Source organism: Leucopleurus acutus (genome assembly GCF_964270905.1).
Source record: "Leucopleurus acutus genome assembly, chromosome: 11".
Classification (NCBI taxonomy): domain Eukaryota; kingdom Metazoa; phylum Chordata; class Mammalia; order Artiodactyla; family Delphinidae; genus Leucopleurus; species Leucopleurus acutus.
In genome coordinates, this window is record NC_139152.1 from 77,984,483 (window position 1) to 78,002,255 (window position 17,773).

The 17,773-nt window shown below is 44.4% G+C and overlaps 1 protein-coding gene across 1 annotated transcript in view; it reads right to left on the bottom strand.

Moving 5' to 3' along the window:
* Positions 1–17,253, bottom strand: part of TMCC3 (transmembrane and coiled-coil domain family 3) — a 68,920-nt gene extending 51,667 nt beyond the window's left edge. Inside the window, exon 1 of the mRNA XM_082850173.1 lies at positions 17,146–17,253. Within this exon, the coding sequence (XP_082706299.1) occupies positions 17,146–17,223 (78 nt within the window). The 5' untranslated portion in view covers positions 17,224–17,253. The remainder of the gene's footprint in view (positions 1–17,145) is intronic.
* Positions 17,254–17,773: the final 520 nt, after the last annotated feature.

A 17,773-nucleotide genomic window follows, 5' to 3' on the forward strand; every position in this document is an offset into this window, starting at 1 on the left:
AATTGTTGCATGCATGACCCATACCTGTACTGCTTACGCGTGGACAGTGGCCCGACATCTCCCACATGAGATGCTGCCGACTTGGTGGAAGGGGGTCAGAAGAAGCCAGCCCAGGGGCTACAGGGAGCTCATTCTTAAATCAGTGCCATGCAAAGGTGCCCGAGGGAGTCCTCTTCCCTGGCACGTGCTGAGGAGACGCAGACACTACCCACCTGGATGCTACTACCCAAGGAGGCCCATCAGGGCTCTCGATCTCAAGGTGTGGTCCTGGGTGAAGGGGACACCTCAGACCAAGAAGTTAGGGGAAGAAAAGTGTAGCCTATGTTTCTGCCTTCTCCCAAAGTGCTAAAAAACAAGAAAACTCTGCCTAGCCACTCGAGGAGGTCCTTATTCTCCCAAGTTAAGCTCCACCTGTTTGCAGAAGGGCTCTCTTCTTACACTGGCCTTTTGTACCCCAGGTTTAGGAAACCTCACCAAAGCTACCGAAAGAAAACCATAACGGTTCAATCCTCCAGGAGTTCTCAGAAGCAAAGGGTGGACTCTCAACCTGCCTACAGAGTGACTGCAGGAGTGAGATGTTCTAAGCATCTTGGTGTCTGCTGAGTCTAGAGAGGGATGAATGGTGAAGACCGAAGCACAAAAAAGATCGCACAAGGTCAAACAGCAAACGCATTCAAGGGGAGGGAGAGTGTACACTTTTCATCAGGGAGGAGCTCGTGCCACAGAGTGTATAACGTCTCCCAAACTCCAAATGCAACCTCAGGCTAATCCCTCGTATCAGTAAAAATCCTGGCCACGTAGATTAAACTAGGGTGAGGTGGGGGTGGAAACGAGGGTGATGCGTAATAATAATGTGAAAGCCCTAAGTACTGACTTCACAAAATCCTAAGGCACTTAAAGGGTGACTTTCATAAGTGAAATTCTACAAAGGAACCCAAACCACTGCAAGACAGTTTCCAAAAAGCAAACAAAACCTCACTGAGAGATGGTACTAGAATTTCTGGAGTTTGCATCAGTCTGTTTTCTGTAGTTAGGAACTAAGGGTGTCTGGTTTGGGTTACAAAGGCAGTGTTCCACTATAAAAACCTGCTGGTTGCCATGACAACGAACAACTCTGTTCCTCCCTTTTCGGCAGCATCCTGCTTACATCTGAGTCAAATCAAAGGACCTATCTGTGGTGCCCAGGGTTTAGTATTTCCTCTGCACGAGGATGTCACGATACATACACACACATATACTCATATACAAAACACATCATCAAAGGGCTAATCAGAGGGGAACCAAAACCTCAAAAATGGGTACCACCTGTCCTTCTCTCCCAGTCACATCCTACAAACATCTATCAGGGGACACTCATGCAGGAGAGTGTGAGCATGAAGGGAGGTGGGCCAGGAAGCCTTAACAGCGGACACCTACTCCTTCCCGTCTAGAGCCTCTCAGGGTGGACTCTGGGTCAATTCTTTCCAGAAAGGCCCATGAGAGGTCAGGGCTCCCTGGAGCACTGCCATTTTCTGTGTGCAAGTCTGTCCTCCTGAGCCTGAGCACCTCCAGGGCAGTGCCCACGTCTGACCGGTCTTAGGGCCCAGCCCAGCGCTGAGCACCCAGTGAAGCTCTTAGGACAATGAAGGGGGAACTGGAATAAGGCAGCCTCTCCTCATATTTTCTACGGAGACCTCGAGTTAGAACACATCCTGCTTCAAATCATCCCTGCCTAGGAAGAAAGCCAGGGAATTCTAGATCCATGCTCTAGGGTGTGCAGCGTGGGACCTACAATGCAGCGCTGCTACTGGTTTCTGTCCCTGGGGTCACAAGTCTTGACCACTGACCCTTCCCCAGACCTGGGGCAAAACAAAGAGTAAATGAGAAAGTTATAGCATTACTGTGATTTATCTTCTCCTTTTCAGGACAAAGGCTGCTCATCATTTAGCTAGATTTAACTGCAAAACAATGTTTGTTTTAGAAAAGCTATGAAAATACCAAAAAGCCAGCGGAAGAAAAATAAAGCACCCAACGCTCTACTTACCCAGAGGTAACCAGTGTCTAGATTTGGGTTTCTATGTCACTATCCTTTCAGCGGTTGTTGCAGTTCTGCCTCATGGTTAGAGGCAAAGGCTCATGAAGGCAGACCAATCGGGGTTCAAGTTCCAGCCTTTCCATTTCTTACCGGTATGATCATGCTTGAGTTATTTACCCCTGTTTGAGCCTCAGTTCTTCATCCATAAAATGAGGATAACTGTACCTACTTTTTGGTACTGTTGTAAAAATTATCGTAACCCACGTAAGCCCTTGTCACACTGCCAGCAGAACTACTCACTTCTGCTAGCTTTATTCACGTTCTATTTGTATGTGCCACTTTACAAACAAAAATGGTATCTTCTTTGCACATATTTTGAAAACTTTTTCAATCAACGTAAAAGCATGACCTCTTGACATGTCAGTGAATATACTTCTATAAACTGATGGCTTTAATTCTAAAACAAGAGCTTTGATAGACATTAACGAGAGTATAGATGCTTAAGTTCTTGGCGTGGTCCAAAAAACTGCCTACTAGCAAACTCAAAATAACTTTATATGTGCTTTCAGAAAAACTTAAAATGTGTACAAACTTTAAACAAATACTATGCAACAGCTACATAAAATCTAACATCATTATGAAAATCTTCTATGACAAATATTAAAACATGACTTTAAGAAATCACTCCTGTAAATAAAGTTACTTGACAAAGCCATTTAAGAATAGATGGTAAGGTTGAAGATATTCTTTTTCCTCTGCCCCAGGAATGTCACTTCTAAGTATCTTTCCTAGAGAAACCCTCCCACAAGTATACAGACCTTCTCAGAATCAACCTGCCTGTCCACCATTAGGAGAATGGCTATCAACAGACTCTGGTTTACTCATATACTGAAATAATGTACAGCAGTAAAAAATGGAAATGAAGTTGAATAAGTGTATAAACACCATGTTGGAAAAAATAACCAGTTACAAAAGATTGCATTTATATAAATATTTAATCCAAAATACAAACTATACATTGCTTACGGATTCTCGCAATGTATAAAAACATACAAAGGAATGAAACACAACAAATTCAGCTTACAGAGACCTCTGAGGAAATAGGAAGGGAGAAGACATCCAGACATTGTATCTGGGACCATTTATCTCTTAAAAACAAGTGACAGAAATCTGGTGTAAACATGGCAAAATGTTAACATCTGTTACATCTAGGAGGTAGGTCTATGAGCACCACACTTTAAAAAAAGGTCTTCTCCATATCTGAAGCATTTACTAATTAAAAATAAAGTTGTCTACTATTTAACCAGAACTTTGGTTAATGATTTGACACAGGTTTTCCTCATGCTCAGAACATCCTTCCCTGGTTTACTTTTAAAATATGGTGTAAGTTGCGGTTTCTGATGGGCCATTTCATTACCTTATAATTTTGGAATCTGATGTCACTGCATTTACTTCCATAGGACATTAACTTCAACCTTAAATTAAATTTAACAAGCAAAGCAAGCATAAACTTAAGAAAATTAAAATCCACTGAGAGTTTAATAAGCTAGCTGCCCTAGAAAAACATCCAGGCTCATTTTAGGCTACTGTACAAATAAACTAAGGAGCAATTACTTTAAAGAATTATTTACTAACAAAGTAATTGTGATTTCTGAAATGTCCAAAGTATCACAAAATAAAATAATCTTTGTATACAGATTTAGTATCTCTGTCTTTCAACAATATATGTATTATTCTTATTCAGCAAATCTGTTACCATTAAAATCACCCCAAATTTGCAACAAATTATTTCAAAAATGAAGGCTGAGAAGGCATCAACGTTAATTTAAAGGAAGCTACATAAATACAAGATTATTTCATTCATCTATTTGCCCAAAGAAAAGTTTCAAAATATGTCTGTTGGAATGGTGGGCTCAGTTGCAAAACCATCCTTTAAACAGCACAAGGCTGAAGAGCTCTCCTTTTAACTCCTTCTTTAAAAATAAGAGCTTAGGGACTTCTCTGGTGGCACAGTGGTTAAGACTCTGCGTTCCCAATGCAGGGGGCCCAGGTTCAATCCCTGGTCAGGGAACTAGAACCCACATACATGTCACAACTAAGGAGCTGGTGACCCACAACTAAGGAGCCCACCTGCCGCAACTAAGGAGCCCATCTGCCACAACTAAGACCCAGCGCAACCAAATAAACAAATCAATATTTTTAAAAAATAAGAGCTTAGGGCTTCCCTGGTGGCGCAGTGGTTGAGAGTCCACCTGCCGATGCAGGGGACATGGGTTCGTGCCCCGGTCTGGGAAGATCCCACATGCCGCGGAGCGGCTGGGCCCGTGAGCCATGGCCGCTGAGCCTGCGTGTCCGGAGCCTGTGCTCCGCAATGGGAGAGGCCACAACAGTGAGAGGCCCGCGTACCGCAAAAAAAAAAAAAAAATAAGAGCTTAATTCGAGCCCTGAGTACTTTAAAAATTTTCTTGCTATTAGACCATTTTAAATGGCCAGAGTGCTAGTCGACTTTCTCGACAGAACTTAATGTTCCCACCTACCCAAACAGTAGGAACACTTCGGGATATTAGAAACAGAAAATGATTTGGTGTTAAGTAAGAGCCCTCATGGCTCCCCAGGTCGTAACAGGACATAAATGAGCCACCTGAATGAAAGAAGACTCTCACTTTAATTCTGGTGCCCACATAGCCAACAGATGCCAATTCAGTGAGTACCTCTAAACCGCTCAGCACATGAGGTAAATTTTGTCTGGCTTTATACAACAATAGTACTTGATAATTTGCTTAAGTCAGGAGGTTCTGACAAGCACAGTGCCTTTCCAAAATGAAAATACACGTAATAAAAGCACACTCATTCCACCATTAACATGCTCTTGGGTCAGCTTATGAAATGTTAAAGTGTTCATTTCCGGGCACAATCAACAGTTTCAACCTCCCTCTGTGTCAGACACAGGGATTATAAGCCATGTGAACCTCTCAATAATTAACTTAGGTGCACAGAACAACCCCTAAACATCTACTGATATTAACAAGCCACAGGGGTAACCTACAAATAAGGATAATTAAGCCAAACAAAGCAACAGCTCATTACCTACAAACATGAAATCTTGTTTTATTTATTTTAACATGAGTCATAAACCAACTTAAATTCCTAGTACTGAGGACAGCATAAGGGTGCTATATATGCTTACTAAGTGAGAGGGCCACAAGCTTGAAAGTAGTCTGCTGAAAGTCATTCCTGCTCTTTCATCTCCAGAGCTAGGATGGTGGACCACAATGATTAAGGCAGCACAGAGGGCTTAGGAAACAACAACACATACTCTTTATACTGTAAAGAATATGTAGAACTTGTTGAGAGGTAACATCTACTTCAAAAGAATTGAAAGCAAATTTTTTTTTTAAATGACAAACTTTACCATCTCTTCTCCTTTACCTTTTGGTCTTTCCTTACAGTAGGTGATACTGGAATCATGCCTGTTGAAAGTTTCTAAATGCATGAGCTACAGTTCTCAAAATGCTCATTTCAAATCCTGGATGACGGTGTGGGAGGGAGGGGGGATATCAACCCAGAATACATGAACCAAAATTATAACCTTTGATTCAATACTTTTAAAACAGGAGAAAGAAATTTATAAAAATGAAACTCTACATATGGACAGCAGTGTATTTTTAAAGAGAAGTAACTATGCAAAAAATGGTGCAGGGATAACTATGTCATTTATGTGTAGACATCTTAAAGAGAATCAAATTCTAACTGGATCAAGATTAAAATACATAAAAACAAAAATCATAAAACGTATTTAAAAAACATGGTGTTTTGGTTTTTTAAAGGCTCTTAAAATCTGGAAGGCCAGTCTAAGAATGACACAAACCTGTAAGCCCTAAAATTTTAAAATTTCTTCATGGCAAAGTCTGGTTAATATTTATTTGGTGTTTGGTATATGCTAGCTCTATACACACACAACGTGTCATTAAATCAGTGTGGAAGGCAGAATTCTAAGAGAGCCCCCAAGATTCCTACCCACTGGTGTATACACCCTGTCAGATAACCTCTCCTTGTATATGAGCAAGACGTGTGACTATGATGGGATTTTACTCCCATAATTAGGTTACATTACATGGCAAGGGTGAAAGAATTTTGCAGATTTAATTAAGGTTCCTAATCAGTTGATTTTAGTTCATCAAAAGATGGAATAACTGAGTGGGCCTGGCCTATCAGGTGAGCCCTCTAAAAGAGCCCTTGTCTGGAGGTAGTGCAACAGAGACGCTCTCCTATTGGCCTTGAAGAAACAGCCTAGCACGTTGTGGAGAGGGCCACATGGCAGGGAATAGTAGGCAGCCTCTGGGGGCTGAGGGCCTCAGTCCTACAGCTGCAAGGAACTTAACTGGGTAAACAACCAGTGAGCTTGGAAAAGTATTCCAAGCCTCAGACAAAACTGTGGGCCTGGCTGACACCTTGATTTTAGGCTGATGAAACTGACCAGAGGATGCAGGTAAGCTGGGTCTGGACTCTTGGCCCATGGAAACCGTGAGATGATAAATGGGTGTTGTTTTAAGTTGCTAGATTTGTAGTAATTTGTTATGCAACAGTAGAAAATTAACAGTCAGAAATGACAAACTGGAAAAAATGTAGGTGCAAACAACCTATTTAATAAGAAACTTCTACAAATCAAACTAAGAGATGAATAACCCAATAGATAACTGGCCAGAATATATAAACAGGTAGTTCACAATAAAGACAAACGTTTTTTAAGTGTGTGAAAATATAATTAACACATTGTACTACAATTACATAAGATGTAACCCTTGGGAGAATCTGGGTTGGGTAGAGGGGTGGTACACGGACATTTCTGTACTATTTTTTTGCAACTTCCTGTGGGTCTGTAATTATTTCAAAATAAAAATTTAAAACTATAATCAACCTCATTCGTATCAGGAAAAATATAAATTAAAATGAGGTACCAGTTTTCACCTACCAGATTGGTGAAGTTCAACAAACTTGACAGTACACTGTGTGTCGGAAAGATGTGAGCTGAGGCATGTTCATACACTGACCGTAACATAAACTGTATCAGTTTCGCCCTCTGCTGCACAGGGGCGGTGTTCAATTTCACAATAGCATGATTTAAAACACACACACCCTTTGATGAACAATCCCACGTTTAAGAATTTAGCCTATTAACATATTCTTCACGCGTGGGAAAAGAAGCATGCCAAGGGCAGTCAATGAGGTGCCTATAATAATCAAAGATTGGAAGTAATACAAGTATCCTTTAATAAGGAAATGGTTAAATAAATTATGGAATACCCATATAGTGGAGTCCTGTACAGCAATTATAACAAGGTCGATTAATCTGCACTGATACGGATCAAGAGTAGAATACACTTTCCAGCTTCTGAAGTCCTGTAGAGCATACCCACATCCACTCATTCGGTCAGTATTCACAAGCCCCAACTATGTACCAGGCTCCATGTCTGGATAAAAAACATAACCATCCCCATGTGAGAGGATGAAGCAAGTGCCCAAGGCAGAAAGGGGAGGCATGGGAGCCCACAAAGAAAGGAGACCAGAGCTCAAGGGCAGAGAGAGGGAGAAAGACAAAGGTCAGACGAAGAGGCTCTGGTGTCAGGGTAAGAAGCTGGGATTCTGTCCTGCTGCAGGATTTAAAGCAAGATATTGACAAGACACTATGCAAAGCATACAGTTACTCTAAAAATAAAGCAGTGGTCCAGCTGGAGAAGCTCATGATCAGGAGACCATGCATGATTTCACGAGAGGTGTCTTAAGGTACCTCAACTTGAGCACTTGCGGTAAGCTGAGTCGCCCAGGCACACCCCTTCACCTCACGCCTGTCGAGGTGCTGAGACCTACAGAGCCAGGAGGACAGCATGAAGTCCTCTTGAAACATGCCAGCTTGTGGGGTGGATTCAAAGGACGTACATAAGACATCTTCCTCACTTGGAGAAATATTTACAAGCAGATGTCTCAAGCATCTAGACAAGCTTTCCTTAACCACGTTCCTTTACAGCTCTTCACCCAATATATAAGAATGGAGTCAAAGCAGCAAACTATTCGACTGCATTTCTTCAACCCTCCTCTGTCTCCTGTGCTTTTAATGGTTGAAGCTTTCGAGCACTTTGCCTGATGCCAATGCACAGCCTGAACAGCTCTTACTGAATGGGCCTCATATGTTCAGATAAACTAAAATCGATGCCAACTAGTGATTCAGTCTCAAATCGAGGCCACCTGTTCCAATTAGTGAGATTAAAATAGTATGCCACTGAAGCCAAGTGCCAAGCCTTCTGGATTATGACAACATCTTTACAAAGACAGAGAAAGAGGGACTTTCGGTCCCAACACACACTTGCACACACATGAGTAAATATACCGAGGTGTTGAAGCATAGCTTTCACTAAGGGCAGACTTTATTTTTGGACAAGTGCTTATATCAGATTTTCTGAGAAAGGATGCAGCTCAAGGCATCATTTAGTTTCCTTACGTTACAACAAGCCTACAGATACAGCTTAATTAGATTCAACTTTACTTCAGAGAAACACACAGCTTAAATTTCTTCTCCACCCACTTTCTGTCCTTGCCTGAATCTCCCAAAGAATCCGCATCTTCTGGATATCCATTCTTTAGCCTCAGGCCTTCCCTCGGTCATGGGAAGACCAGAAGCACAGCCTGGAACACAACTCTTGTTTTCCCAACCTCTCCCAAGTATCCCTACGCAGACAAGACTGCCTTCAACTCAACAAGGTGCACTTCTGTTCATCCCAAAACATTCAATTATTCAAATTTTCACAATCCATGAGAAGAAAATATATATATTTCTAAGCATTTTCTAGGCAAACGGTCTAAGAGAACTGTTTCATAAAGGAAGGGAGATGATACATGAACACCAGTGTTTTCCTCAATGATTCTGAATCATTTTAGGAGGACAAAAATGAAAGCGTTAAACACGCAGAATCACCGGGAGCGAGTCAGTCCCTTGAAAACAGTCCTCAATCCAACACAGCTGCTTCAGTCCAGGAGAAAGTCTTGTTCTGCACTAACAGCTCCCGAACAAAGCTCCCGCATTTGCTAATCTTTTTCATCTGGTGCTGCAGGCCTCAGAGGCCCAGGCAGTATTCAGCTAGAGTAGTCACATGGATACTGTAAAGATAAAATTTTAAGGAGTGAATTGATTTAGAAATATTAAGTAAATAAGGGTACAGGTGGCCCGAAGCTGTTAGTAGGAGGCGTGGGAATGAGTGAAGTCTGGGGAACTCTGCGGTAGACAAAGAATGACTCAATGTCAGAACAACAAACGCTGTGATGGGTTTCCCAATGCCACTTCTCACAGTCATTCACACAGCTGGTAGGTGGAGAAGCTGACATTCCAGCTTGGCTCCAAAGTCCAGACTCTGAACCCTTCACTCCAGCCCTCAAATCTAGAAGTAAACTGCGTTAAGTGAGGTTGGGGATAAAAAGGAAAAAGTGGTTGAGAAAATTTAAGAAGTAAACCACTGGATGTGGTGGACGAGGGGGGCTGATTGACAGGGCTTCCCATGCATCCAGTTTGGGGGCTGGCTGTATGGGAAAAGTATTCATCAGGAATTGCGGGGGATTGGAGAGAACGAGTTAAGTCTGACACACAGACCTCGAGGTGCCTGTGGAACATCTGGGTACGCTGGGGTAAAGCCGCACCTAGGTTGGGCTCTCAAGTCAGCATGTTAAGACAGGAACCACACACACTTTCACTCAGGGAGGCATGTCCCTGGGATGGGCACTGGACGTGCCATCTCTCAAAAGGCCGATGGACCCCATCCCCGTCTTCCCCCGGGGTTGCAGCACATGACTATTTCTTCAGCGAAGAACCAGATGATGTTTTCGGTTTGTGTTTACAGGCTCTGTTATATGGAAATTATATATACCAAAGCCACTTGGTGCTGGAAGATGCTCTCAAAAGAGACTCACAGGAACGGAGAGCTTCAGAGGTGACAGAAGACTGGGGATGAATTCTAAGTGAAGTCCGTATATGATATATTCCAAGACTTCTGCATGTGGTGTATGTTTTTTCCCAGTACCCTCACCCAACAGGTAGAAGGTCAGACAAAGATGAACTCACTTCTCAAAACTTTATTTTGAAAAAAAAAAAATGACAATAAAAGTGACCTCAGAAAAGATAATTTTTAAAAAGTGGCGGCAGATCCAGTGCAGCTAAGTAGTTTGATATATGAACTGTTACCCCTCCTCTTCACTCCAGCCCCACCAAAAATCTAGAAATAAATTCAGAAGGATAATGGCCCAACACTAAATCATTCAAAGTCAGCCTTTTTCACCTAAAAATCACAAAATTTTAAATCTGTTCATCAATTAATTCTCTACTGAAAATAGTTAGAAATTCCCATTTCACCCGAGTTCAATTTTGAGATGTTTATCACACGTAACTTAGCAATTAACTTGGTATTTAACAATGTTTTAAGCAGTTTTCTTTAAAGAAATTCTCTTCTAAGAGAGAAGCTGGTATAATGGTTAGTCCTAATCAGTCTGTATTAGTTACGTAATTTCACCGGTTACAGTCTGGCTGGATGTCCCTTTCCTACTTCTGCAAGTGGAATGGTCTGGAGTTAATGTCTGAATTCTCCTTCAGTTCTAACACGGTAAAACCTTTGAGTCTAAGTTACCAACCCTCTGCCTTAAGTATGAGAAGCGTATGCCTTCAGCTCAGTGAAGTTCAAGTCCTACAGGGAGATCCTGTGAGGCCAGAACGTGACTCAGTTGTCACAAGGAGGAACGACCCTCGTTGTGTTCTTCAACTGCTCATCCTCCAGAGACCAAAGACCAGGTAGAAGATTCCTTGACAATGTCTTTAAATCATAAGCTTATTTAACAGCCTTGAAGATGTCCCCAACTACTGTCAAAATTCTTACATCTTAGGCATTATAAAAAGTTCATAAATCGTGCATTCTCCAAATGCTTACTGGGAACATACAACTATCTGCAAAGCACTGGCAAGGTGCTGTGTCCTAAGAACCCCGAGCGCACAATTTTGGCTGGGCGCCCTGTGGAAGTTGAGCAATCCATCCCCAAGCAATCAGCAGGTTTATTAGGACTGAACTGCTCGTACTTCCCTGGTGGCGCAGTGGTTAGGAGTCCACCTGCCAATGCAGGGGACACGGGTCTGATCCCTGGTCGGGAAGATCCCACATGCCGCGGAGCAACTGAGCCTGTGTGCCACAACTACTAAGCCTGCGCTCTAGGGCCTGTGTGCCCCAACTGCTGAGCCCACGTGCTGCAACTACTGAAGCCCGCGCGCCTAGAGCCCACGCTCCGCAACAAGAGAAGCCACCGCAGTGAGAAGAGTAGCCCCAGCTCGCCGCAACTAGAGAAAGCCCGCATGCAGCAATGAAGACCGCACGCAGACAAAAAAATAAAATAAAGTAAGACTGAGCTGCTCTCCAATACTCAGCTCAAAAGCACAAGATTGGGAAGTGGTTAAAATGCCAGCTCTGTTATTAGATCTGGGTTCATCAAACCCTGGTTCCACCATTTCCTAATAGCCACAGGGCCTTGGACAAATTACTTAGCCCATCTGGGCCTTAACTTCCTCATCCGTAAAATGGAACTATAAATAGGATATTGTGAGGATTAAGGAGGTAGTGCGGGCTTCCCTGGTGGTGCAGTGGTTGAGAGTCCGCCTGCCGATGCAGGGGGCACGGGTTCGAACCCTGGTGCGGGAGGATCCCACATGCCGCCGAGCGGCTGAGCCCGTCAGCTATGGCCGCTGAGCCTGCGCGTCCGGAGCCTGTGCTCCGCAACGCACGGGAGAGGCCACAGCGGTGAGAGGTCTGCGAACCGCATTAAAAAAATAAAAATAAAAATAAAATAAAAAAAAAAGGAGGTAGTGCATTTAAAGTGCTTAATATTGTGCCTGGTGTATAGTAAGGAATTGGTACACGTTGGCTATTATCACCATTGCTGCATTCTTTTCTTCATTTACATACTTTTTGCCTTCTTACAGAGGAATAATCAACACACACACTACATTCTCCTTCAAGTAGCATCTCCCTCCCCCAAGTCAGTGGAAGCAGCTGGATTATGCACAGATCATGCACAACTAAGATATTCCTTTTCTGAGGAATGTGAAGTCCTCATTCTGATTCACAGTACAGTGATCCATGGTTCTCTTCTCTCTCACCACCCGCCTCTCCGCTGAAAACATGAAAACACAGTTAAGAAACAGCAGGGCTGAAAGCTACAGCCTCTCCTAAGTTAAGACTTGGGCAATATCCACCTAGAAAGATGAGGTTGATTTCTGACCTTAAGAGCAGCCCTGGAAATCCAGGCGGTGGATCTGAAGCAAAGAAGTCCTGCGATCCAACTTGGTAGGAGCTGTTTTGGTGTTCTACAGTGGATGTGACAAGCAAGCATGCTGGTGGACTGCAGTACGCTCCGATCTAAAGGGAGAACCGGTGAGACTGCAGCAAAGCATCGCTCAAAAAACATGCACCGCATCAATCGTTCGTGTTGCACTTAAGAAAATTCTGACTTGGACATTCATCTATTCACCGTTCCTTTAACTAACTCTTGAGAATACAACAAATCACTGATTAAAAGTGTACTCACACAACACTTACTCAGCTTACCACTTCACCAGGTCAGTGTCACCTACAACAGAAGTTCAGTTTCCACTCACTCTGGTTCCTGCCCAGGGAGTAAGCATGCGATCATCAACTTACTACACCACTGCCCAACCATTTCCATGGTGAGAAGGGATCTGACATCCGCTTCTTCCTGACTGCCTCTGGCCATTACTCATCGTGCAATTCTGGATCAATTTCCAAACCTCAGCATGTATAAAGATGTACTACAGGTAGCAACCATGCCCAACACAGGTTTTACTTCAGATGCTAGAGGCTACTTACTATCATCACTTCCTCCTGTAAAAGAGAAGGGTATTTCCTGGGGCCACAAGTATAAATAAGATACACTCACCAGATGCTAAGTTTCCAGAGGGGCCAGACTGTTTCATTCACCCTTATATTCCTGATGCCTGCAGCTAGCCCAGAGAAGGTGCTCACAAATATTTGCTGAATGAAACTTCTTGCTCTCAAAGTGCCAGTGTCTATAGTTTATAAATATGTAAACAATCAATTGATGAGGAATGTGCAATGGAGGGAGGTACCAAATGCTAAAAGTGCCAGAAAATATTCTATATTCACAAAATTAGAGTCTTTTCATTTCCAAGCTTATGAATATGTCTTACATAGTAATAACAAAAACTGGCCACTATCTATTGAGTTGTCACTGTGGACCTGGCATTTTTAGACATTACTCATTTATTACTCACAACACCTCTATGGTGTGGAAGAGGAAACTAAGACTTAGGATGACTATAAGGTCCAAGGTGACATGGTTAGGAAGCAGCACTGCTAGCACAGAATCTGTCTTCTGCGGGCTAGCCGAATGAAAGTGCTTCTGTAGACAGAACAGTCTGGTCCTGGCAGGCTAGATGGAATAGAAGCTGATGACATCAGAGACCAAAGAGGAAGCTAACGTACCAGTTATCTCTTCCTGAGGTCTTAAGTGGCTAAACTAAGGTGGGATAACTGGGGAACATGGAAGGAACCAATTCCAGAGAAATGTCAAAGATCCAATGGCATGGCTGACAGACTAGAGATGGGGGGAAGGCAGGCACTCAGGACAACTAGCAGTTCTGATTAGTGGTATCAACAGAGCAAGAAAAAAAAAATTATCCACCTTACATATATGGAGAAAAACAGCTAATACCTGAGTATACACAACCATTGTTTTTACAAATTCTCTTATTGAAGACTCATAATCACTCCCCAAAGTAGGGATTATTATCACCTTTTATAGATGGGGAACTGGAGGCTCAGAAAGGTGAGACCCTGCTACAGCCGTCACCCAGCTGGGAAGTGTGAAGAGCCAGAATACGATCCAAGTCTTCTGCTCCCAGAGCCACAGCTGTTCACCACGATACCCAAGTGGCTGAAGATGGTATTTTAGGACATTTAAAGTTAGGACTAACAAAAATTTGATTCAGACATAATTGATGAATAAAGACCAGTCGCTGTCTAGAAAGCAGACTGCCTACATTCTTAAAAAGATAATAGGGGACTTCCCTGGTAGTCCAGTGGCTAAGACTCCATGCTCCCAATGCAGGGGGCCTGGGTTTGATCCCTGGTCAGGGAACTAGATCCCACATGCCGCAACAAAGAGTTCGCATGCCACAACTAAAGATCCCGTGTGCGGCAACTAAGACCCAGTGCAGCCAAATAAATAAATATTTTTAAAATATAAATAAACAAAAAGATAATAGGATTTAACTATCTAGGACATAAAAAAAGAAAGCAGGATTCTAATTAGACGCTCTTTATTTTAAAGCAGAGGGATATTACATTGAGTGCATTGAGTTTTAACATGTACCATTTCTGAGTTTTACCCAGATGAAGTTTAAAAATGTGAACGATCCTGACTTGTCAGCTTAGAGACAACCACAGAATTCATCAGTTATATTAAATTTTCACTGAGGGGGGAAAAATTTAGGTTAATCCACCTGGCTGTAAAAATAGACTTGTACACTGTTAAAATAGTACACTGCCTCATTATTATTCCAGTCTCAAAGGCTTAAACAAGCTCAGCAAGAGAGATGTGTATGTTCCCTGTTTTCTCAACAAAGTATCAATTTTGAACTCAAAAAATGACCGTTCGGTAACCAAGAACTTGATCTCATAGTCTTAGCCCCTGCCTGGGAGGAATCTGCATATCTCTGAAAGTTTATCAGCTCTTCACATGCACCTCCAGTTCTCATTATAGTGTTTTTAGGGGAGCTCATTTACCAAATGAGTCCATAAAAAAGTTATTTTTAAATCCTGTACTAGATGGTTTATTGCTAAGTCAAGAAGGTGACATCAAGAAATTAAACCTTAGTGCCACTTGATGTTTTCCCTCGGCACTATATACATTCTAAGTGTAAAGAAAATAAATCTTTACAGCTACATCTAAGTGAGTTCCACAAAAGAGGAATTAGAATCATCTAATGGGCTACCTGCTGCACAGGAAACTTACTGCTACCTTTCCTTCATTACAGCAGACTTATTGCTTCCTTCAGGACAGATCAAAATTACATCAGCCCCACTTGAGAAAGGCTCTTAGGAGTTTTCAAAAATGCCACTCATTCTTTCTATTCCCCACTGTCTCAACAATAAATACCCTAAAAGCAGACAGTCAAGAAGTTTAAACGGGGATCTCAGCATCATCAGTGCTGTAGAACCTGTGATCCCTGTCCACTGAAGCTCTAGCCTTCTTTGATCCAATTTCTTCCAGCCCTCACCAGATTTCATGTGCCCAATAAGCTCATTTAGAATAATCAGTACATATAATGTCTAACTCAGTTTTAATACGCGGTCTATATAAAAACCAGGTATCTCCATGCTAACAAAACAATGTAGTAGTTTGATACTGTGGGTAGAATTTTAAACAAAATAAGAAACACCCTTCACATAAGGTTGCGGTCCTTTAACAGAAAAAATGGCTGTGGAAATGGAACAATGGCAGATACAGGAGAGATAAAGTCTTCAGCTGACTTACACATCTGCTTTGCCACTTTCCATCTCAGTAGTAAAAAGAGTGAGTTTTGGAAAGTTCCGTGAGTTTTGCCAAATTGCTTAAATGGGCTCAGTGAGCCATCCATCCCTCAAAGATTACTAATCCTGTTGTTTACGCGAAGATCACCACAGTTGTGACAAGAGAAACCCAGCTTCCACATTTTTTTCAAATCTGAAATTTCTTCTGTCAGCTACAACATTATGAGCCACCCCTCCCAATTACAAACGCGTTAGAAAAAGATCTTCACCTTTCTTCGCATTTAACACTGTATTCACCAGCAGCCATCCCTCCAAAAACTTCTAACTGTAGGTAACCAAAGATCTTTTATCAATGTTTTCTTCCAAATGGAGTTTCTAGTTATTTTCATGACAAACTGTATGGAACTTTTAAAGAAAGTTTAAAAGATTAAGAGAATTATTTGGGGGGAGGGTAGAGTGAACTGGATGCAGGAGGTAAATATTATTCCACTAAATATATTTAAACCGAAAAAATTTAAATCATTCTGTTAAACTGATTAACCGATGCGAGCACGACCCTACCTCCGTGAACTTGATGCAGGGAGGCTGGCACTCAAAGGCTGAGATCGGACAAGTGGGCGGTCAGAGCAAAGAACACCCCCAGGTATCCCCCGCCCGAACAAATGCCAGGGTGGAGGAGCTGCTGTTCTAAACGGCACTTCAATCAGCCAAGGGGAGAGCGAAGTGTTGAGCCTGGACGACTGAACACCTCAGGAGAATAAAGGTATCCCCGAGGGACCAGCGCTCAGGCTGAGGCCTCCCTCTACGATCAAGCACTGTACGGCTCGTCTCCGCTGCATACTCTGAAAAGCTATTTTCGCCCACAGCCAAAATCAGCAACAGCAAATTACCCTGCAAACAATGGAGAGGGCGCCGGCTCCGCACGGCTAAAAACTCTAAAGAGGCAGCGCGCAGAATGACTTTTCACTGGGGCAGAGCCGGGAAGAGCGGCCGCGGGAAACCGGGAAGCTGGTCCGCCGCCCCTCCGCGCTCCGGCCGCGCGCAGCGCGCGGGCTCCGGCCACCAGCCCCGAGCCCGAAATCCCCGACGGCTGCGGAGACGCGGCGGCAGCACCGGAGCTTACAAAGAGGGAAGGCGGCCGTCCTCCGCGAACACGGTGCCGCGGATGGCGGGATCCCCTCGCGTCCCCCACCGCGCGGCGGGCGCTGCCTGGCAGAGAGGGCGGCGGAGCGCCGGCCGTCGGGGAGACCCGGGCGCGCTGGGACCAACGAGCGGAAGAGGACGGCGGACGGTGCTTTGCGCCACCCCCGCCCGGGAGGGGAACCTGGGATCTCGGAACCGCGGGCCGGGCTCCCACTCCCCACTTCCCAAGCCCGTCAGCTCGAACTGAGCGGGGAAGCCCGGACTCGGGGCCGCCGGGAAGAGAGGGAGGGCGGCGGAGAAACGCGCAGGGCGACGTCGTTCCCGCGGGAGCCCAAGCCCACCCGGCCTCGCCCCTCGGCCGGGCGCCCCCACCGCCACTCCGCGCGCGCCTCTCACCCGGCTCTTGCAGCGGTGGTGCCGGCCCGGGTCGGAGTAGGTCCGGTCCACGGTGAGCGCCGTGTCGCTGCCCGGCATCTCGGCGCTCGCGCTGGGAACTTTCCCGGGGCCCCGTGCCGCCGCGCCGCGAGCTGCCTGCCGTGCTTGGGCTCGGGCTCGCCGGGGGTGAGCCTCGGCCAGGGGGCGGCGCGGGCTACCGCAGATGCTACAGACAGCCTCGCTGCCGCCCTGCGCCGCCGCCGCCACCGCCGCCGCCGCCTTGGGGTGGGGGGGAAGGCGGGGCAGGGACGCGAGAGTCTCCTCCCCCTTCCCCTCTCCGCCCCTCCCCCTGCGCGCCCCGCCCGCACGAGACTACTCTCCAGGTGCTGCTGTTTGCCTCCCTCCCTGGCTGAAACTTGATTCCACCCCCTCCCACACTGCCGTTTTTCCTCAAGAGATGAGCGACATCTCCACTACTTGTTGACTTAATCTGTATGTTTATGATAAAAGATGGATTTTTGGCAAGATGTTGTGAGGCTTGCCTTAAATGCTTCCTTTCGTGTTACTCTTATTCCAAATGCACTTACGGGACATCTTCTATGTGCCAGGCCCTGGAGTAGGGACCAGAGTTGGGTTTTTTTGGTTTTTG